The 23596-nt window shown below is 48.9% G+C and overlaps 1 protein-coding gene across 7 annotated transcripts in view; it reads left to right on the forward strand.

Annotated features, from left to right (window-relative positions):
• ANKS1A (ankyrin repeat and sterile alpha motif domain containing 1A) overlaps positions 1–23596 on the forward strand; it is a 177077-nt gene that overhangs the window by 110272 nt on the left and 43209 nt on the right. For all 7 annotated transcript variants that reach the window (XM_088831379.1, XM_088831383.1, XM_055407061.2 and 4 more), the window contains one exon: positions 4451–5037. In XM_088831379.1, coding sequence (XP_088687505.1) covers positions 4451–5037 — 587 coding nt within the window. The remainder of the gene's footprint in view (positions 1–4450; positions 5038–23596) is intronic.

A 23596-nucleotide genomic window follows, 5' to 3' on the forward strand; every position in this document is an offset into this window, starting at 1 on the left:
GATCATGGTCTCCAGCAAATGTCTGGATAACCTACTCAGTACCTTCTTTCTGAGGGCAGCACAGTGACCCTCCAAAAGCATCCATGTACTTGGGAGTTCCCTGGACACACACAGTTTCTGACGCTCACCACTGTGACTAAGCGTTTGGAAGGTTCTAATCCTAAGGGCACAAAGAAAGTAGAACAGCCCAGGAAACTGGAGTACCCCAGCCTTCTCCTCTGAGCCTGAGGATTGTTTTAACATAGCAAGTCCTCTCACACGCTGCGTTTTTCATCCCTCATTTAAACCGGCAAGGGTGACTGGAAATGTGTAAATGTTAAAATGTCAAAAACTCTTGAGAATCCCCATGAATCATCATAGTAATTAAAATGCAGCAGAGAAGACCCCTTGCTTCAGCAGCTCACAGGGCAAAAGGAAAATGCACACCCAGAATGAATAAAAATGGAAAGTTGAAGGAACTGGGAAATTAACATGCTGGTATGTCCTGCTATTCAGTGGAGCAGCGGGCCTTGATATATGGGGCGAGTGAGGACACAGCCCTCCCCGTGTCCTGTTCCCTCTGTTCCTCTCCTGGAAGGGCAGGTGGGAGGAATGCCGTGGGCAGTGGAGGACAAGTGTTTGAGAAGCTGTGGAGCTCCCAGGGCAGGAGCACAGTGATTCTCAGTCAAAGGAAGGCCTTGGGCCCCAGGGTTCTCTTCTGGAGTCCATGAGCCCTGGGCACAAGGGTCCTGTCTATGATTTTTCTAATGTATTTCCACTTTTTCTGAGGCCTGTCAAGGCCTTTCTTCTCCTTCAATGTCCAACTCTAAATCTACCTCCTCTGAGAAGCCTCTGGTTTCAAAGTTATCACACACTCGTTGCTACTCACTATACTGTGCATTTGGTTTATACTTTTCTTTAATCTTTGCTTTGAATTCTAGTCATTTCTTTATATACTGGTCTCTTCCAATAGCTGGTAGGTTGATGGAGCAGAGGCCATGTCTTCGTCTTTATATCTTCGGGTGCTCCCTGAAGATGGATATTTTGCACACGTGTATTGATGGAAGGAGGGATCACAGTGACAGTGCTGGGCCCTATTTCTCACTGGGCTCAGTTTCTCACTTCTCACTGTCTTACCTTTGATCACCTCCTCCTATGTCGAGACATATAAGGATGATGTTAGTACTTGCATGTGCAGTGTTGACAGGCCTTGTGACAACCTTTGAGGGACAGAGAAGTAGTAGGTCTCATCTGTGAAGAAAATATGAAAAAGAACAGGTGTTAACATCTGTTTGGAGCTGGCATGTGCCAGGCATGGTCTAAATGCTCCGCACATAAAATTCCCGTAACAATCCTATGAAATAAGCCCTATTAAGATCCCAGAATTATAGATGAGATTGCCAGGCACAAAGACGTTCAGTAATTTTTTTAAGAGCTGGCTTTTGGTGTTGGGGCTTGGAGGGTATCTGGCTTTTGATCGGTGTATTATATTGTTAACACCTTGTCCCTAAGAGATCTAATATTATCCTGACTTTACTGAAGGAAGGGATCATTGAGTAGGTCTTTCCCACTCATTGATTTGCCAGGAAATCTAGCTTAGCCTTGGATATAGAATTTTATGGGAAAGAGAATGCCAGCTTGTTAAGATCCTCAGGTTCTTAGATCTTGACAAGCTTTTCAGATGCCAAAGTGCCTTTCCTTGGGAATTCCTGGGTGAGTCGTGTCACATAAGAATCCCTTCCCATGATTTCCCCTACTCTGGTGGACTGTGGTTTCTCTAATGGGATTATGACCCTCAGAAATGCTTACTCTTCACATATTTCCTCCTGCCATAAGGTTCCATTCCTTTTTCCGCCCACTTCCTTCCTCCAGCATCTGTCTGTTAGGGAGCTCTTGGCATCTGTCTCTCTTTCTGCATTGATAGCCGGCATGAGTGCATGGCTGTTGGACAGGGCCTTCATTGTTGGTGATGCCAGCAGCAGTCAGAAACATGCTCTATGGCCTGGGTTCCAAGGTCCACCCAGGCAGCGTGAACCTGGCTGGCTCCCAGTTCTGGACTGGTGTTTTTCTTTAGTTGTTGGACTTCCATCTCCTCAAAAGAGCTGTTAAGTAAGGAGCTAGAAGCTGGTGCCAAGGAAGAGAAGCCTTTACCAGCTCCCTCCTTCACATTCAGATGCGGTCAGGGGTCACTGCCCCCTGGGCCAGGACCTAGAGGAAGCTGGCCATTAGGATATGGTCCTGGAGATGGCCAGTTTTCCACTCTGGTTGACTCCCACTTCCCTCGGAAGTCCCATTGGCCCGAATCACCATTAGAGGCTTATTTGGCCCTGCCATCAGCCTCATGGACAGCTTCATGCACACTGGCAGTTGACTCACGTGGTGTTCATACCCCAAAAGTCAGGGCTTCCTGAGGCCTGAATGAAGCCATGCAGAACTCCATATATGCAGCACTTCTTCCCTGGAGATACGATCCAGGCTGTTCAGGGCTTGTTCAGCGCTCTGGACTTGACCTTTGGGGGTTGGGGTGTGAAAGTCCCAAAGCAGTCAAGAGTAGAGGAAGGAGATGCCAGAGTTCATGCTTCTGGGCTCCTGTGGGTCAGTCATCAGATCCATGAAGTGGAGCTCCTTGGCAACCCCTCCACGGCCTCTGCAGACCTGCCAAAAGCTGAGCCGGCTGTAGAGACCAAAACATCCTTCGGGTGGGGCAGGGTGCTTGGAGCCATATCCCTGCTCAGACCTCAGGGTGACGGGCTCAACGTTTGGAGAGCTGGTTTTCGGGGTCCTTCCTGAAGCGTGGACCTAGGCTTGTGGGACCCTGGCGCTGGGCTTGAGCAGTGCAGGGTTGTGTGTGTGTAATGCGGCCCTCCTCACCTGACAGCCTTGGGACTGCAGGCCTGCTGATGAGGGGGGCGTGCTGTGCAGGCAGGCCCAGGAGAGGCCTCCCAGTGGGGCTCTGCCAACCCCGAGGGGAAGTGTGCCATCGCAGTGTGGGGAAGACGTGCCTTCTCATCACTATCAGAACATAAAAGGGATTTTTAAGGACCATGCAGGCAACCTGCTTATTTTAGATCTTGAAGCCCAGCAAGATGAGATCACTGCCAAGGCCACACAGAGAGAGAGCAGATAGCAGGACCAGAGCCAGGTGTGCTGATGCCTGGGTCTCCCCAACCTCTCCAGACCAACCACCGGAGGCCTAAGGGCCTTAGATTTCTCATCTGTAAAAATAGTTGAGCTTGACCCTTTGGGTTCCAAGATCCTCTGATCTCCTGAACAGTTTGGAGAGCTTTGTGCTGACTAGGGAATCGTTTGGTGTCGGTGCCAAACATTTCCACTTACAGGAAAGTGAAGTTGAACATTAGCCATGGAGTGTGAACTAGTGCTCAGCACAGGGTTGTCATCTGCCCTGCTAATGTGGGTTAAAATCGCTAATAGGTCTGAGTTCATGCAGGGAGAGGCTGTTCAGTGTCCTGGCGTGATACTGATGTTGGACTCTGATTTGGTCGATTATTTAGGCTACCTCAGGGCAGAGGTATTTGGTCCCTCGGGGAAGCACACAGTAGTGCCTGGTAGTGTCAGGTTTCCGGGATGTTAGGGCTGTCTCAGGAGCACGACACATGTCTCTTGGCACTGACAAATCAGACCCTTTTGATTTCAGTGGATCAGCTAAGGTTAAACTTAAACAAATAGGAGCAGCTGGGAGGCTTTGCAAGGAGTGAGATGTGCACATTCTCAAAGGAAAAAAAAAAAGAAAATCTGTGTTCCCTGAGGAAGGAAGGATGAGGCGTGGAACTCTGAATCGCTGCCCCCCCCACCAAATCCGAGGAAGGAAGCAGTTAGTTCTCTGCTGTTTTGTTTTGCACTTTCAGTTAAGGAATTCCAGAAGTTGCAGGTTGTGGATATGACCTCCATAAACCCCCCCCAACCCCCGCCACTATTGCTGCTTGCCAGAGGAAGGGAGGGCGGGTGGCTCTAAATAACACTTTGGCCTTTATGGAAATGTATCAGATGTTCCAGGAGTGAGTCTGGCTTGCTCCTGCTTGCTTGTTGGTGCGCGCTCTCTCCCGCCCTCACTTTTACTCTGCGTTCACTCGTTCTCTCCTCAACTTGTGTCCTTTCTGTAGGATATAGTTAGCACCTCCTGTCGCCTTATATAGCAAGGTCTGGTCGTTAATGTTAACAGAAATCTGACAACAAGGAAGGCTGCCAGATAGCATTAATCAGGCCAGTGTTTGGAATTTCATAAATGCTCTGACTTTGGGTACAAATTGGACATTAAGAACAATACAAAACTGTGTTTTCTGACTTCCTCTCTCCTCTTCTGTCCCTCTGCCTGCTCCCCAGCCATCCAGCTTCTCTCCTTTTCCCCTGCTTCTGAATTCCTCTGCTCGACCGTGTGCTCGCTGCATTGGAACTTTGTTGGTTTTTGCCGCGTTTAATTTTGTTATTTCTCTGTCTCTCCGTCCACTCCAAGACCACAGGCGGAGCAGCGGCGGCCGGAGCCAGGACTCTGCGGAGGAGCAGGACGGGCAGGTCCCGGAGCAGTTCTCAGGTCTCCTCCACGGCTCCTCCCCAGTGTGTGAGGCGGGGCAGGACCCTCTCCAGCTGCTCCCTGCCCCTGGCCAGAACCATCGAGAAGGGTCCCCCGCGCAGGGCGCCTGCCCCGAGGAGATGCAGCTGGAGCAGACAGGCAGGCGTGCGTCCGGAGCCTCCCTGCCCCGCATGCTGGACCAGAGTAGGAGAGCTGGCTACCCGGCAAGCCTGCCCCCCGCCCACAGCCAGACGCACCCCAAAACTTTGACACGCACGGCCTCTCCACGCCCTGGGGGTGCCGAGGAGGAAGGTGACCTGAGCGGGGCCAGGAGCCGAGCCCCTCCCACCAGCAGACCCAAGGCTGAGCTCAAACTCAGCCGCAGCTTGTCCAAGTCTGACTCTGATCTCCTGACCTGCTCCCCGACGGAGGACACCACGATGGGGAGCCGGAGTGAGTCCCTGTCCAACTGCAGCATTGGGAAGAAGAGGCTGGAGAAGTCGCCCTCCTTCGCCTCCGAGTGGGACGAGGTAAGGCTGCGTGTTGTCTCAGGGAAGAGAGCCAGGCTGGCCGAGCCCCCCGTGCTCACCCGGGTGCCGATGCCCAGGACCAGCATGGGGCTGTGGCTGCCAGCTTCTTTCACACTTCCTCCAGAGTGTTTCTGACAGCTGGGAGGGAGCAGGTGCCCTGGAGCCAGGACAGGGGTCTTCGTGCCTGCATGGCAGAGGACAGGTCCTCTTATGGTTAATCTACAGGGCGGAGGCCCAGCAGAGCAGGACTGAGGAGAAGCGGTTCCTAGAAGTGACATGCTGTTTGGAAATATTTGGATCCCATCGGCCTAACTGAGGGAGCTAGGCTCACCCTAAAGATGCTGCGGAAGAAGTAGAGGACTTCCTGTGAGCCTTCAGGAGGAAGAGGGGACATGCAGGGCTGGGGGGACGGGGCTTTGGGAGAAGCTGATGAAAGGAGACTAGAGGGGGATTTTCTGTTTTCCGCCACGTGTGAATCTCCTGTTTTTCCCAGGAAGACCACATGCTCTCCGGGCAGAACCTTCTGCCCATCCCACATTCCTGGGTTGGTAGGGCAGAGGGCTAGGTGGTTCAGGAAACAAAAGTGATTAGTGAGGAGAACACATTTGGAATCTGGGGCCCAGGTTCCTTTCAGAGCCATTGTTATAGAATAGAAATATGTGCCCAAGTATTTTGCAGTGACCTGTGACATGTCTTCCTGGGCAGAAGAATGTGTTTCTCAAAGCTTGGTAAACATGCAGGGAATGTTCAAGTACTACCCTCGCAGGCTTCTAGCTGGGAGGAAGCTGACTTTGAAGCGGACTGGATTTGTCTCCCCAGAACATTTTCACGAGATGAATTTAGCTCTCGAAGAGGAGGGGACCACTGCAGCTGGCATGTCCATTTGTACATTCTGTAGACTAAATGCCCTACCCAGCCCATCCGGGTTGCAGCTGTAAAAGTTATGTAAACCAAAGCTAATCCCATTCCCAGTATGGGAACAGGGCGGGGCCAATTCCTCCAGCACTCATCTCCAGATAAGATGAGGTTTAGGACTCTATTTAGTCAGGACAGGACTGACTGTGCCAGAGAAAATCTTTACTGTTTAGCAAACCAGGATTTGGTGGTGAGCCTGTGCTAGATGCCAGGCCACTTAAGGAAAGGTAGTTGGTATTCGAGAGCGCCTGTGCCCAAGAGATGACACACAGGAGAGTAGGGGTTTGTAGGGATGTGTACTCTACCTTTGTTTTCCAAAACAGAGTTTTTCTAACTCATGGTCCAGTATAGGATAAGGCAGTTTAAGAGTAAGAGGCAATATTCTCTGAAGTGGCAGGAGAAATCAACAGAGAAAAACATCAGTGGCAGTGGGGTGGGCAGAGATGAGGCGTATGAGAGGGCAGAAAGGGAGCTTCAGGAAAGATCACAGAGAAGTGGAGTTGGACATGGAATTCAAGAGCCAGGCGTTCTGGTTAGAACCAGATTGGAGCCATGGGATGGAGAAAGCCCATCGAGGCGGAGAGAGCAGGTCAGCGAGGGCGAGGGTCTGCGGGAGCTCAGGTCACGTGGCTCCTGTAGAGGGCAGAGTATACAGGGAGAGGAAAAAGGGAGGGCAGAAGGTGAGACTGGACCAGAGAGTGAGAGGACTTTGAACGTGAGGCTGAGAAGGGAGGGAGAGATTTGGTATCACCGCGTGCCTCAGAATTCCTCGCATGGGCTGCTGTACCAGCCTGATGAATCAGCCCTTCTTATGTCTCACCCTGAGCACATCCTCCACGCCAAGCGGTCAGCAGTGCTGGACGGTTCTTCACAGACTGTCCAGGCCCTCTTGGTGTACAGCACTGCCAGGCAGTGTTATGGGCTCCACCATTTCCTCTTGGAAAAGAAACATAAAATCACCGAGGCACAGCCAGGCTTAACTGAAGTTGCCTGTTGGGTCTCCTGACATCCTAATGAAAGGAGGTGCATATGCTGATGCTGTCTTGGGTGGAGATTGCAGGTGGATACAGGGAACCCAGGGGCTCCTGGGCCAGTCTGTGGTGAGGCTAACCACCAGAAGGACTGTTAGATTTTAAGTGTGAAAAAACTAAAGGCAATTGAGGTCTTGTTGGAAAGCATTCAGAAGATGAAGCTGTGCTTGCATAGTAAACATTAACAGAGCGCTTTACGTTTAACCCTTCAGTATTGTTTTGAGCCATATTATACTTGGTTTTAGGGGATATCTCTATCTAAAGAGAAACTTGAGGAGTGTTTCCCACCCTGTTTGGCCCTAAACGCAGGGCTTGGCAGACTTCCCTAGAACAGGGCATTAAGTAATGGCTGCTCGCCACCCACCATGACCCCTGCCTGAAGGCTGCTTTGCCTGTATCCTGTGCTTGACAATTTTATTTTCTTTGTCATCTTTAGCTCTCGAAGGGGTCTGGAAGGCTGCCCTGAAGGTGCTTGGGCCCAGCTCAGCTCTTCACCAGGGGGACCAGGAGGAAGAGGGAGGCTTTGGGGCAGGGCGGCTGCGACCCCAGCGCAGATGGGGTTGCCCGTGGGTCGGCCGGGCTGATCCTGGCAGGCAGCGCAGGGCAGCACAGGGGCCCCGCTTCGGAGTCAGTAGACCTGATTTCGTCAGCTTCACCTCCGTGTGGGAGGCTGTAGGAAGCCTGAGTGGTTACCCTCATTTGTGGAACAGAGGCGGTCAAATCTGTGTTTCAGAAGTGTTTTTACCAATTAGATATGTTTCAGCACTCAGCACAGTTCCCAGTAGGCATAAGGTGTTGAGTGAACAATAGATGTTAATACTGTTATTGTGCCTACAGCTTTGGAGGGAGAGAACTGCAGCCTGGAGCGTCTTCAGAATTTGAGAAAGGCAGAGCTTTGGGGGAAGGGTTGGTGGAAACTGGGAAATTCAAGTGCTTCAGTCTCCTGCCTGACTCTGCCCCACCCAAGACGGAAGAGCCCACCCCGCCTCGGAGAAGAGGGCAGGTGCCCCACATTGTTCTCTGAGAAATTAATGAGCTTTTCTGCCTGATTCCCTGAGAGGGAAGAGGTTAGAGAGCAACCCGCAGCCTCTCTCCCCTTTATTGTTCCGATGTCCCTTTTGCATCCGGGCCTGTGTGGCCACTTGATTGGCTGGGTGTGGGGGTGATGTATGTTGGGCACATGCGCAGTGGACGGTCACTGTTTTCACATGCAGCCTCTTCCTCACAAGTGTTACTGTGGGCCCTATTGATGGCCCTGGACCGAGGATTCTGGAAGTTAGCCTAGTTAAGGGCAACCTCTGAGACAGTGGACAGTAGTGATGCTTGTATTCTCCCTATTTTCTGTTATGTTTCTGGTAACAAAGAACTAATAAGAGTTTGCTTTTAAGAGTGCTCAGTCTGAGAGGCGCTCTAAATCGCAGCTTCAGTAGACACTGTCTGTGTTCTCCAGTCAAATCAGCACCTTCTTTGCCTTAACAATCCCTTGTGGCATTATAGAAGGTAAACTGAGAGGCTGCTCATGAATAAAACTGTAAAAGATACAGATAAGGATTGGGAAGATCACCTTCAGCTCTCTACATAGTTAGTCTCTGTTAACGTTTGATATATATCCAGATTTGAGCTCTTAGTACATTTGCTGGTTTATATTTTGCTTTTCTTACCTAATTGCATATTGGGGATGGCTTGCTGTGGCCGTGTCAGTAAGATCTGGATTCAGGTCCTCATTCTGAAAAGCACAGTATCCTTTCTCTGCTTGTATCATCAGGTCAGTTAGTTTGTTCTTCTGGCTGTTCTCTGGTTGTTAGACGTGGTGCATGGCATCTTCCATCTTCCCTTCAGTGTGTTCTCCACCCTCTTATCTGCCTGTGTGCCCCTGGAGGCCGACCCTTGTGAACTGCATCACTCGGCCGAGGAAAGCTTGGGTTGGCTGGGCTGCCCTGCCCAGCGCTGTGGGAGACCCTGTCTCAGTAGCTGTCCTGTGTGCATTTTGGTAACATTCCTCCCCCAGGCCCTCTAGGTCTGGGGCTCCACCCTTGTTCCTTTCTCTGTCCGCAACACAAACCTGTACCAATAATCCCTTTATTTAGCTGCTTCAGTTCCCCAGTTCGAATGTGCCTTCTTTTTCCTGCAGGGACATGAGTGATACAAACGTTTCTAGCATGGTTTCTGTCAAGTCTAAACCACCATAGGTGGCTGTGTGCTGGAGCAGTCAACATGGCTCTTGCATGTAAATTGTAAATTAATCTTCATTTGCAGATGAACCAGAAGGCGTGGATGTTCAGGGAGCTGGGAAGCAGGAGAAATTCATCGTTCAACTGGAAGCCTTTCCCGCTTCCAACTCTAGGGAAGAAACCTGTTCTCCTTACCACGTGGTTGGCAGTGTCAACAACATCAGTTGGTGTCTGGTCAGATAGTAGTTTGAATATATAAAAAGTCCTAAGGGATCAAATAGGTCTCATTCATACCTGCCTTTGAATGGGATTGAAGCTCTGGAAAGGAAAAGCCACAGAAGGCCACTTGTCTACTTAGCATAAACATTGGAGTCATTTAGAACTTAGCTAAAGGCTTAAGTGATGAATCCGTGTTTTATAATCAGCTTTCATCAATATTAAACTAGTGAGAGATGGGTGAAGAATAGGGACATGCTTTGCATACATTTTGCGCAAACAGAGTAATCTCTGGCCAGGGGTTTGGGGAGTGTCCTGGTTTTGACTGAAATGGTAGCTGCAGGGACCTTGAGTCCGTCCACGTGGAGTGAAGGGGCAGCAGCCAGGAGGGCACCCTCCCGAGCCAGGTCCCAGACGCTTTTCCAGCAGGCTGTCCAGTTGGAGGCATGATGTCATCCAGAGAAATGCTGATTGGTTCAACTCCACAGAGGCCGTGCTTGCTTTTAACCCTTGAGGGTCAGGTGTGCAAGAAAATACCTTAGATCTTAAACCCAGAGATTTGGGCTTGAGTTTCCGCTGACCATGGCTGAACTTCCCACACTACTGTTCTGCAGTGTGTATTGTTCTTTATTATGTAAACAAGTCCTTTCTGCTGAGCACAGCCCTCCCACTTGAAGCAAGAATGTGACCCTCCTACCTCTGGGGACAGATTGGAGCCTCGAGTGACTATTTACGTTGCTTCTAGGTTTATTCAGGAGTCACAACTTTTATCCTACAATCTCTACATTCCCCTTTGGTTTTAAGTGGTCTGGTAGGGTGGAGGGTATTTTTGTTTTCCTATTTTAAAAATAAGCTCATTTACTGAATAGTAGTATTAGTGTTAGTCGCTCAGTCATGTCTGACTCTTTGTGACCCCATGGACTGTGGCCTGCCAGGCTCCTCTGTCCATGGGGATTCTCCAGGCAAGAATACTGGAGTGGATTGCCATTCCCTTCTCCAGAAGATCTTTCCGACCCAGGGATTGAACCTGGGTCTCCTGCATCGCGAGCAGATTCTTTACCATCTGAGCTACAGAGTATAGAGTCCAGTTTTGGCCTTTTTGTCTGACAAATCCATGTGATTTTCTTAGTCCAGATTAAATATGTATGTAAATGTGGGCATCTCCATGGCCTGGTGCATTGTGAATAAGCCAGAGCTGGTCCTGGCTCTGCAGTAGGCCAGTGATGAGACCCTGCCTGCATCTCCAGATTTCCTCATTGTGTTTTTTCTATCTTTTTACTTATTCTGTCCTTTTCTTTTATTTACTTACTTACTTTTGTCCTCCCTGGGTCTTAGTTGCTGTGAGTGGGTGTTCTCTAGTTACGGTGAGCAGGGGCTACTCTCTACTTGGGGTTCATGGGCTTCTCACTCTGGAAGCTTCTCTCTCTCGTTGCTGAGCACGGACTCTGGTGTGAGGGCTCAGGAGTCGTGGCTCATGGGCTTAGTTGCCCCGCAACATATGGGATCTTAGTTTCCCAGCGAGGGATCAAACCCGTGACCCCTGCATTGGCAGGTAGATTCTTATCTACTGGACCACCAGGGAAGCTCCGCTTCTTTATTTTTCTCTCTCTGTTTTTTCTCACCCCTTTGCTCTTTCTCTCATTTTCATCTGTGCTCTTTCCTGTCTTTTTACTTTCTTCCTCTTTCCTCTTTTTTTTTTTTCTCTTCATTCTTATTTTTACTGGTAGAATCAAGGAGAGGCTTTGCCAACAGCCTTTCATTCTCAGCCTTCTCTGCCAGGGGTTTTCTAATTTTTGTTAAATATTTTTATATTCTACAGAACATCTTAGTACTCGTGGTATGGGCTTTTTATTTATATAGACCCTGTGAAAACAGTGTGGACTGCACGTGGACTTCCTTTGAAATCTATGACCCTCAGCAATGACACAGAGCTCTTTTCTGGATGCCAGTGTTGTGCTCTCGCCCTCAGAGATGTGATGCTGTCTCTGCTCTTTGTTTTCATGGAACACTGCCCGACCCGCCTGGGGCTCCTTTACTTTCCTTTGTCCTGCTTTCTTCCCCAGCGATGTCCCTTGTTGGTGCCCCCAGGGGAATAGCCAGTGGGGAACAGGAGTGCTTGTGGCCTGAAGATTCTGGGCAGGGCCACGATGCTGAGGACTCTACCCCAGGCATTCCGCTCTGTCCTGCTCAGGAGCTCGAATGAGCCAGTCTTCGCGCCACAGGGCCCACCTGTCCATAACTCAGAGCGGCCTGTTTATCTCTCTGGACAGGTGGAAAACTGCCTGAGCTCACTAGGAGCCTACAAATGACAATTTGTCTGACAGTCTGTTCTTGCCTGCCCTGATTTAAACAACCAGGAAGCCATTGTAAACTCAGTGGAAGTGGTGTGGTTTGTATAAATGTTCCAGTTCCTTTCTGCTTTGGAGCTATTTTCAACAGACCCTCCAAAGAAAACCAGGGTGGTGCCTTGTATCTGCTGTGCGTTTGGGCATGCCGTCCTGGGGTCTGCTGCTGGGCGAATAGCTCTGTGCTGGCTTGTAGGACCGGAGAGAACAGCCATTCTGACAGGTGTGAGGTGACAGCGCATTATGGTTTTGATTTGCATTTCCAAGTTGCTTAATAATGCTGAGCATCTTTTCATGTACCTGTTGGCCACTTGTTTGTCTTCTTTATTTATTTTTGGCCTTGCTGGGTCTTCGTTGTTGCACATGGGCTTTTTCTAGTTGCAGTGAGCAGGGGCTACTCTCTCGCTGCAGTGTGTGGTTTTCTCATTGCAGTAGCTTCTCTTGTGCAGCCCAGACTCTAGGCATGCAGGCTTCAGTAATTGCGGCACTTAGGTTCAGTAGTTGTGGCGCTCGGGCTTAGTTGCCCCATGGCATGTGGAATCTTGGACCAGGGATTGAACTGGTGTTCCCTGCATTGCAAGGTGGATTCTAAAGCACTGGACCACCAGGGAAGCCCTGATTGTCTAATTTAGAAAAATGTCTAAAAATTTAGGTCCTTTGACTCCAGTGTTCTTGCCTGGAGAATTCCAGGGACGGGGGAGCCTAGTGGGCTTCTGTCTGTGGGGTCGCACAGAGTCGGACACGACTGGAGTGACTTAGCAGCAGCAGCAGCCCATTTTAAAATTATTTGATATATATACATACTTTTAAAAATACTGAGTTGAATTCCTTGTATGTTTTGGATATTAACTCCTTATTTGGATATGTGGTTTACAAATGTTTTCTCCCATTCCACTGGTTACCTTTTCATTTTGTTACTCATTTCCTTTGCTTGTGCAGATGCTTTTTAATTTGATGCAATCCTACTTGTTTATTTTTGCTTCTGTTGGCTTTTGCTTTTGGTGTCAAATCCAGAAAATGGCTGCCAAGACCAAGCATCCTGGTGATTTTTATAGCAACTATTTGATCTTGTCCACTATTTGATTCAGTTTTCCAAATGAGGAAACTAAAGTTTGCAAGCTGAAATGACTTGCCAAAGATGTTGGTGTTGTTAAATGAGGGAGACCAATTGGAGCTTCTAAGTCTTAATGAGATTGTAGTTATTAATAGCATATAGGTGAGTTGAAATGTCATTTTGGTATTAATTAGCAGTTTTCAGTTCTTATTTAACCCCAATTTATTGCAGCCCTATTTTACTTTTCTCCCCAACTCCAGAAAAAGAATTGTTTTTTTGTCTAGGTATACAAAGGAAAGTAATTTGGAAGAGGGAATCCTGGGAAAATTCATGAGTTTCTCTTTTCACTATTACAGTTCAGAGCGTCTCCTCCCTCTATTGATGTCCCAAACAGAAGACTGTTGGGTATTTTCTTTTGTGACTCACAGACTGATACAATGATTTCTAGCAAATTTTTAAATCAGGAGATCAGAAGGAATCTGAACACAGTCACCTCCGCGTTTCCTGAGGTGGTGATCAAGCTTTTGCTGGGAAACCCAAAGTGACCCCCTCTCCCGCCCGCTGTTACCTGTGTGGAATTGCGAACACGCCCCCCTCATTTCCGGTTGGGATCTGTGACTGCCACCCCATCGGCTCTGGGCCCTGCATGCTGTCCTGCCTAGCAGTCCTGCAGATGTTTGACACTGCGAGTCTGTCCTCCCACCCTCAGACCTTCTCATTTCCTTGCCAGGAAATCCAGCTCCTTCTCCCTCAACTCGGGTGGCTGTTCTCACACCGCTTCTGCCCCAGCTCTTCCCTGGCTGCGTTCAGGTCTTCAGGTCCTCTCAGAGCTGTAGGATGTCACCACAGATTGCATTATATATTCTGATGGAGTTTTACTTGTCACATACCACCCGGTAACACCTCATCAAGGAGTTTGATGAACCTCCTACTCTCCTGAAAAATCACAGGAACCCATTTATCATTGAACCCAAATCCAGGGCCATGTGTGTGACCCTTCCAGAGCCCCTTCTTCCGCCTTAGGAGGCCATACAGAGAGCTGCTCTGTCAAGTGACTGATGGCTCCTGGTTGCCTTGTGAAGCTTCTGCCCGCGCTTCCCGCCTGAGGCAGAGTTCAGCCTCTCCCCTGTTGTGCTTTTTGGCAAAATCAATGTAGGTCTTTCCCCTGGCACGGAGGTATGACTACATCTGCTCTCCTCCTGACAGGCCTGCTCAGGCAGTGTGTGGCATCTGTAGGGCTCTCACTGTGGCCTTATTTAGAGGCAGAGATGATTCTGTAGCAGTTCTTTTTTTTTTTAAGCAGTAGGCTGGATGAGATTTGGGGAAGCCTGTGTGGTATAAATGACCCCATGCTGGCTCTGTAAAGGCGTCTCCATCCCTCATGTGCCCTTGACCCCGAGTGCTTCCTCTCCTCCCCATCCTGTGTCAGTCACCAAGGTTTTCTCTCAGAATCTCCCCCTTGCTGTCCGTCCCCACCTGCCCTCCTGGTGTCAGCTCGACAGCCGCCACCTCAGTGTTCTGCTTTCCCCAGGGCCTCTCCTCTAGTCTGTGTTACTTGTGACTGCCTTGACATAGTCCTAAATATTTTGTATCATCTCCCCTGACTGAGAAGCTCCCCAGTGCCCTATTGCTATAGCACAAAGTTGAAATTTCTTGGCCTGGATTCATGGTTCTGCAGAGAGTAACCCAATTCCAGCTTCTGCACATGGCTTTCTGTCTCATCTTGCCCTCCATTTTTCTGGTTCCTGTCAATTCCTTCACCCACTGTTTTCCTCTACACTTTGGTTTATCCCTTTGTTCCTGTTGGAGTGCCTTTCTCCATTTCTTCTTGTTGAAATGCCAAAAGCTTGCTCTTTCATTCACAATCATTGCGAGCCTGCCATGTGCTCATTGTTCTAGGTGCTGGGCAAAGTAGAGAAGTGAAATAGTAAACAGAATAGATACACCCATCTTTTGAGAGATTACAGCCAAAAGGGAGAGATTATATTAAATAAGTACAAAAATCTTCACAGACAAAGATAAGTGCTCTTGAAGAAAGTACTGTGGAGGTCGAAGGTGGGGAGCAGGGCGCAGTGAGGACAGGAGCCCAGTCACGGAGAGGAGGCCAAGCCTCTGTCGGCCCCAGGACCTGCCCCTCGCAGCCCGGGGGTGCAGAGACCTCTCGCTGGGCACTCTCTCCTTAGGCACTAATTTGGCACGCTGGACATTGCTGATCTTGTCTTTTTGTGCATGGCCTGTTTCCCTAACAAGATTAGAGACATTTCAAGGATAGTAATCACAGTTCATTTTACAAAAGGGACACTTAGAAATGTGTCAGTGGTTAAGGACCTCAGAAGGATGGTGGAGGTCCTGAGTCTAAGGACTCAAGGCTTGGATGGCTGAGGACCTTGCCAGGCTTGAGCAGAGAGAGCTTTCTTTTTGTTCCTGAGGGAGATAGAATAATTAAGTCCTTCTCCAGCTCACCCTTCAATCTTTTTTTTTTCACCCTTCAATCTTGAATTTTATTTTCTTACTCATTCGCTAGTAATAAGTAATAGCTCTTTTATATCACAACAAGGGATTCTAGAGAATATGCAGAATAATTGGCTTTATAGATGGGAGCATAGAAATTTATGGATTTCAGAAGAGGTTTATTGCCAGTGTTTTATGGATTTCTCACTTAATTTGATAGATTAGTTCCCCTCCCTCCATTTTTTTTTAAAGCCAAAAATGCTTTATGAAAACATTCTAATTTGGAGAGGGAACATTAAATTTTACATTTAAATGCCGATATCAGTTTTAAGCTGACTCCATTTACTGCTTGCCCCTCATACATAAAATAGTTAAGAGTTACAAAGGATTTGAAAATAAAAGTCCCCCCTTGCAAATGTCACAGTAGGTGTTATAACTCTTTCTGCTTTAATGGCAGCCCACTCCAGTATTCTTGCCTGGAGAATCCCACGGACAGAGGGTCCATAGGGTCGTAGAGTTGGACATGATTGAATCGACTTAGCACATCATACGTTGAAGTAAAGACTAGAAATAGGTTTGGCCAGTTCTTGGCCCCTAATCTGTTCAATTAGATTGAGAGGAGAAAAGAACCAAACCAGATATGGTATGTTTCAGGTCCATTTCAGTTAAAATATCAGCTCCTGCCCAGGTAGCTCCATCCATCCCTGTCGGTGTCCAGAAGGACTTGTAGTGGAGTGAACGCAGAACCAAAGAAATCCTCCATGTATTTAAAGGCTTCACAGGTACTTACTTGATAGAGTGGAAGCGTTCGCATCTCTGACATCTGTGGTGCAGGTAGAATTGATTTGTCGGAAAAGGGAATTTTCCAAAGCCCTTTTTAAAAAAATAACAATATTGCCGCTGATCCAGAATGAAGGTCCTTGATGAGTTTCCTCTGTTGGGTTAACACAGAGGTCTGGCTGTGTTTCAGCTCAGATCATGCTGTTTCTCTAGGCTGAATTTCTTCTGAAGGTTCAATTAGGTTTGGCCTGTTTTCATCCTGGGCAGCCATTTGAGAGCTGCCAGTTTCTAAGGCCAGAGCCCAGTGATGGATGCATTTGTTTCACTGCTGATAGAGATTTCTATGTCAAATCTCCCGGACCCTTGAGGATGGCACCAGAGACTGATCTCAGTGAAGAACTCATCTGTTGGTCCTCATGTAGAGATGCAGGCATGTCTCAGAAGGGTTTCAGCTGCCCAGATGGACCCGAGCAGGCTGGATGTTGCAGCCTCTTTGGGCCCCATTCCTGGACAAGAGCTCCATCGTGTGTCACTGAGAACTTTATGTGACATCATCACTAGTGGTCACACCTAAGTCATTACACAGAGCAGCATTTGCTGGGTCTCAGCCTGGCTTGTGGAAAATGAGGTGCACCTGCCCTGTAACATTTCCAACAGTGGGAAGAGTGAATCTCATTTGACAGTCCCTGAATATCTTCTGTAGTCGTGCCGATCAAGAGCTGCTTTGGGGAGCATTTGTGTACCTCTACCGAGTTTGCCACTGTGCCCTTTCCTTGATTTAGTTTAGACAGATGCTTCCTACTGGTGTTAATCAAAATACACTTCCAGGCCTTCGTGTGCTTAGCATTATTCAGGCCAGTATCATTGCATTGTTGGCTCAATTCTATGTAATATGGTAATTATGTCTATATTTTCTCAGTTTTGAGCTACAAAAGGAAATACAGCATCATAAATTCAAAGCCACCTTGGTTAGAGGCAGTCAGCTCTCCAAGGGTGAGGGTTCCGTGTCCAAAGAAACGAAGCCGGAGCCAAGAATATGATTGACACCTGTGAAATCTGCAGGACTAAATAGGCTGAGCACAGTCTTGCCCCGAAATCCCAGCGTAACGAGATGAAACGAAGATACAGACACTTAAAGGTATTGTACTAGACCAGATCAAGAGAGCAGCTCACTTCACACAGCCATTGTAAGCCCATGGGGCTCTTTGTCCTATGAGTCGGTGGCAGACATTGGCTCAGGAACCGTCTCGCCATGAGTAGTGGGTGCAGAGGCGCTGGCTGGTCTCCCTGGAGTCTACTGTCAGTGGCTGTCCAGGCAAGCTGACACCGTCCACCGTACCAGCAGGTACTTACTCGGTGCCGGCTCTGAGTGCAGGGTACACAGCTAAAGGACCTCGCTCCTTGTCTTCGGGAGCTTTTCTGAAGGGAGTCTGGCTCCTGGATTTTGTGTGAGGAGAGTTTCAGGGCAGTGGTCTGACTGAAAGTAGGGGCTAGGGGCTGGTCTTAATGATGCACTTTAGTGTTTTTACTTAAGTTTTATGTGTTCAACAAAAACAGCTTCCTAAATATGCTTTGGTTTATACCTTATGTGAGACTAAGAAAACGTTAGCTGTTTGTCTGTAAAAGAACTGTGTGTTTTTCTGGGTTGGCTTGACGGCAGTGAGTGTGCCCCAGCCCATGGTGCCCCTCCTTGATCCTGTCGTGGCCAGATTCTTTTTTCACCTCTTTCACCTTAACGCCACTTTGTCATATGGGTCTTAGGGCTGGTGTTTGTTTTAACTGAGTTCCTTTCACCCTCGCGCCTCGCCTTGTGCTGATTGGATGTTGCCAGCCTGGGTTGGGCAGAAATCGGACAGCCCCACTCCTCTCCTCAGTTCCACGGTTGATTCCTTGGTGATTTCAAGCAAATTGTGGTCATCTCTGGGTATGAGTTTCTCTGTCTGTAAAGGAGCATAAAACAAGAATGTTTCCTACAGGTTCCCTGTGAAATCTGGAAGGTCAGTCCCTCGCCTGGGACGCATCAGGAGATTATTTGGAAGCCAGGCATCTTAGAAACACCAAGCAGTGTCACGAGCGGCTGCCCTTCACAGGTGGCCGCCCCGCCTCTCTGCATGGTGCCTGCTTTGCATTCAGAGCAGGAAAGCTGTTAGCACGAGGCTCATTTAAAATCCCAGTTGAGGAGGTTAGCATAGCATCCTTAATGCTAGCGAGTGGCTCCAGCCTTCTCTTGAGCAGTTGGAGTGATTAAATGTCATAACATATCAGGGGAGTGCCAGTTATGAGCATGCATTTCATGCTGGTTGCGTTCACATTCTTTGATTGGTATTGGGCATAGCACTGACCTACCTTGGCAGCGCCTTTAACTGGGGGTCTTCGTTGACTCAGATTGGACTGAGCAGGGCCAGGACTGCTGCCAGGGCGTCACCTGCTCTTTCACAGTCACCCTGTTGGAACAGCTCAGATCTTATCCACATTTCTCATCACACTGCCCACACAGCCAGGCAGGATATTTTTGCTCTGAGCCGCAATACTACTATGATTCATTGTAAAATATCAGAGCTGGAAGGTTCCGTAAATATGAGTTATCTCCTTTACAGGTTAGTAGACTTCGGCCCGTAGAGAATGTGACCTACCCAGTGTCTCACGAGACCTTTGACAGTACCCAGGCCTCTGTTGCTTAGCAACATCTTTGGCACAGAGGGGCACTCCCACTGGTTGAACAAAGGAGCAAACCCAGATCTCCTGGGACTTGTTTGAACAACAGAGTTAATTTTACCCTTTTTGGTAACGGTACCAGCATACCAAATCTGATTTTGGTTGAGTGACTGACCTAGAGTGTTAGAAAATTCCATTTGTTTTCTTGAAAGAGACTACCAGTCTTTCATGTTGCAGATGCCAGCTGAAAAGTTTGACCTTATAGTTCGCTGTTTCCCTTATTGCACTTTAAGGCAGTGAGTCTCAGAGTATGATTTCAGAGCAGCAGCAGCAGCTTCACCTGGGAACTTGCTGGAATGCAAATTGTTAGCTCCTCCCCAGACCTGGTGAATTAGCCGCTCTGCGGGAAGCCCAGCAACCAAGGTTGTAACAGGCTCTGCTCTCCGGGCGATCCACGCATGCCGAAGTCTGACAGCCTCTGTTGTAGGAGGTAAGTCTCGGGCGTGTTTCCTCCAGTTGTGAACAGACAGTGAACAGAGCACGCAGTTAAGAACATCGAAGAACCAAATGTAGGGATGCATAACACTAGAAAGAAAGTAAAATTTAATACCAGTTTTATTGGGCACGTTTAATATACCCATGATAATTATTATGCTAGTGGTAATTAGGCAAATGAAAAGCAGTTTATATGAATGGCTGTAATGAGTATTACTGAGGCAAATCAAGTTTTTATCGTTTTCTCCCCCTTATTAGCTTTCTCATATCTGATAGTGGCCACGCTGCTGGCAATTTCCCTCCTTATGCCAAATACATCCTTGAGACACTCGCAGAGATACGCTTGTTCATGGCGGGAATTTGGCTCTCGTCTCTCCACTGTTGGTCTTCCCTGTGATCATCTATCTTAGGTAGATTTCCCCCAAAGCAGTATCTAGATGCAAAAGATTTATCTGGGAGGGGATCCTAGGAAGCACTCCTTGGGGAGCAAGAGTGTGAGAAAGAAAGGGAACTACTAAGGGGTTTGTTACCTGGGCCTGGGCTCAGACCTGCCAGAGCACCTGGGTGGAAGGAGCCCCTCAGTCTAAGTGCGTGCTGCTCTCTGAGCAGGACATTGACTTCCAGCCCACTTCCAGTCCAGCCAGGGTCCAGGCTCAAGGGCCCTGGCAGCCGGCAAGAACCCGCAGAGAGCTGCAGGTGTTTGTAGTTGGAAACTGTAGGCTTGTCGGGCACAGACATGATAAATGCTGATACTACCTTGTCAGTAGCCCAGGGCTAAGGTTTCCCAAGCTCTCTTGGCTACACCCCTCCCCCAGCCTGGAAGTCTGTGGGGACTCCCACCGTGGTGCTCAGACAGATCCTATCTTGGGGTCTGGGGCTGCCGGGAATGTGACAGGCAAGTCCTCAGGGCTCTAAGAGCAGCTGCCAAGGGTGGCGGCAGGAGGAAAGGAGCGTGTGCTGTGAGAACGGACCCTGGATCTCAGAGTCTGAGCCAGTGAGGGGCAGGTGGTGCAAATGATGAAGTCCTGGCATTGTGAATGGTAGACGGTGAGTCTCTCTGCTCTGGTGGAGGAGAAGAGGAGGGAAGGCAGAAGGTTCTGGGTGCCGGTCAGAAGAGGAGAAGGCAGAAGAGAAGCTTCAGTTTGTTGCCAGAAACTCCGCCTGCCCCCTGGTGCCCTTTCCCCTCAGCCTCAGACCGCATCCCATCTTGTCCCACTTCTGTGTTCCGGTCTCACGGCTGCAGAGGACTGTCTGAAGCCGAACGGGCTGGGAATACCAGGCCTCCCTTCAAGTGGGTCTGCTGGCACAGTGAGTTTGCTTGTTAGGCTGGTGAGGATGGAGGACTGGAATCTTGCATTCTTACTAAGATAGTCCTCACCAATTTTGACTGGTCCATGATAAAAGGAGAAAATGAGGAACAGTGAGGAGTGTCATGGTGGTGCTGCTGGTAGTTTTTTTGCCAGCTGCCTTTATTTTAAATATGTTCATCCTTTGTACTTCACGTGTCCTTTTATAAAACAAGGAAATTTTCATGGTAAGATTTTTTTCCTTTATTCATATTTTTTGTTTTTAAATAATTATAGATTCACAGAGAGTTGCAGAAATAGTACAGAGCGGTCCTTTATTTGGGACTCGTCACCCAGTTTCTGCCAATAGTATAATGCGTTACATAACTCTTGCACAATGTCAGAGTCAGGAAGCTGACTTTGATCCAGTCCACAGACCCTGTTCTCATTTCACCAGTCTGGGAGGGCTGTGATTCTGTGCAGTTTTTGTGTGTGGGTTCGCATAGCCATCACCGTAGTCAAGATGCCGAATTGTCCTGTCATCACAAATCTCCTTCGTACTTCCATCCTGCTCGTTTTTAAAGTCCTTATGTGTCGTGATGAAAAGGCAACCTTGTAATATTCCCATTATCCCAGTTTAGGGGAAAATGGCCCACACGTTTGCTGAGTTTAAGGACCACTGCCCCGTGTCTCCCTGTTGAAGCAAGACAACATGGTGCTCTGCACAGAAGCCTTCTAAAAAGAGGCAAGTGTCCCAGGATGTAGAGAAGCTTATTTTTGCATTGGGTCTTTTTCTTTCAGGACTCAGCCCTCTGGAGGCTCAAGTGTATTCACCAAGGGGTACTCTGTATTCTGCCACCTGCTCAACTGCCAGGTCAGTGGGGCGTCTCAATAGAGAGGCAGAAAGCAAGGATCAGCCTTGTGTAGCCTCTCTCATGGCCTTGGTGAAGTCAGACTGGGATGACTCTGAGCCTCAGTTTCCTTACCTGCAAAATGGGCTCATCTGGATCCTCTCTGAGGCCCCCGCTGGCCAGGTCTGTGGCTTCCTGCCTCACCTGGTCCAGCCTTCCTGGCCTCTGTTGCCATCAACACAGTGGTGAGGGCCCAAGGGCTGAGTTTGTTAATCCCTAAACCAGCTGTACTTACTTATTCCCACTTCTGGAAGCAAAGTATAAAAAGAAAAAAAGGAAGTTAGAGGTTTCGTACTCACAGTTTTGACTAAAGCTATCCTGTTTATTTTCAACAGTGTAAGAGCATATCTGAGATTCTGGTGTGTGTGTGTACAACCACACACACACAGCCTGAGCTCAAAGATACTTGAGAAAAACAAATCTTGTTGATCTCGGTTGCCGCACTAAACTCCTTCAGCCTGAACTTGCGCTCTCTCTCTGAGTTATCTGTCACTCGAGCATTGGATTCTGTAAGAGGTAGAATCTTAGACAAGGTTCTGTAACTCGTTAACAGTGGAGCTGGGAAGCCCAGCTTGGGACCCCTGACCTTTGATCCAGGACCCTTGGGGGCATCGGCAAGCCTTCCCCCCATCCTTTCTCCTCCCTCTTTCCTCTTATTCCAGAACTCTACATGCAGCCCCCTTTTAAATTGTTATTGCTTATCAAACAAGACGAGCATGGGAAACAGACTGGCAGAAAGAGCCAACAGTAGAGACGGTAGAGAAATATTTTTAAGTAATGACTGCCCTGGGTCTCACACTAGCAGGAATACACTTGGTCTTTCTTTGGCTCCTCTGACAACCTCTCCTTCGTGGTGTTGTCTTGAGGCTGTAGCTCCCACTCATTTTCCAAAGGCCCTCCCTCCTAGACACACACCCCAGCCCCTGGGGAACTGTCTTGGCCTTGATAAATACTTGCGGAACAGTTGGGACTGGTGGGTTGTGTTCGCTCTGGAATCTTGGTGCGAGCCAAGGCGAGAGATGGTCTTTGCAGAGTGGGGGGCCCAGGGGTCTCCCAGTGCCTCACAGTGTGGAGAAGGCAGTGTAACTTCTGCCTTTCCTCTCCCAAGTGCAGCCTTTCATGTTCTTCCTGAGAAAGTCCAGTACTCTCATCGCAACGCACCAGAGTCCCATGCCAACAGGCCCAAGAGTACAGGTCCCCAGGGCTTTCCCAGGGCGGGCGGTCCCCACTGAGAATGCTTGGGAAAGGCAATGTTCTTTCTGGTTGGCCGGTGTGGTTATGTACTTGAACATGGCATTTAATCCACAGTCGTTTCATGCTGCTGCCCATGTAGGGAGTGGGTTTTCTCAGGAGTCCCAGAAGGCACGTGACTTCACCCTGCCAGCCTGATGAGAAGCGGGGGCGTGTTGGTGTGTCTTCAGATGCTGGGCCTTTCCATGGCCTCCCATTTCCTCACCAGCCAGAGGGAGCCCTGTGCCTGAGCTCTGGTCCCAGAACTTGAAGTGCTCCTTTGGGGACATCAAGTTGTGCTCCTGTCCATGTGGTCAGGAAAGAGCGACAGGAACCCATGTTCCTGAGGAGCACAGATGTGGATGACCAACAATAAGGAAAAGCAGGAGGATGACCGCATTTACTGCAGGAGGCTAGTGGCCTCAGGGGCAGGGAAGGGCGGCTGGGACCCGGGAAGGGCGGTATTGTATTGGCTGTATTCTGTTTCCTGAACCAGGTGGGGAGGTTGTGGGTGGGTCATTTATTATTAGTGTTGAAATTACAGTGTTATAAAATATACTGTCTGGAATTTAAGAAATAGTTCAGTTTTTGTTTTTTTGAAGAGGATCGGTCACATTCCCTTGTGGTTGAGGTCAGCACGGGGCTGAGATGCAAGAGGATGTCGGCGGGAACCTGCAGGGATGCAGTGAGGAAGCAGTGGAGGGATTAGGAGGCAAGAAGCCGCATGGCTGTGGGGAATGCCGTCGCTTTCCCCCTCTCAGTCCTCTTCAGGGGAAGTCTCAGGTGGAAGAAAGATGTATGTCCTGAACAAATTCCTAAGAACCTGTTAAGGTGCAACCACTTTAAAATCCCTTGTGTGTTTTCCACGGGGTATTGACTCAGCCCGGCCAGCGCTCAGTACTTGCTAGGAGCACCCGTGCGAAATACGAGAGAAGGGGAAGAGGTGTGGTAGGCTTATGTCAAAGGACCAGGAACCTCCTTGGACTGTATTTACATGGACACATTTGCATAAGGACGGC

The sequence above is a fragment of the Moschus berezovskii genome, chromosome 23 (genome assembly GCF_049115385.1).
Source record: "Moschus berezovskii isolate FMDL1 chromosome 23, NW_MosBer_1.0, whole genome shotgun sequence".
Lineage (NCBI taxonomy): Eukaryota > Metazoa > Chordata > Mammalia > Artiodactyla > Moschidae > Moschus > Moschus berezovskii.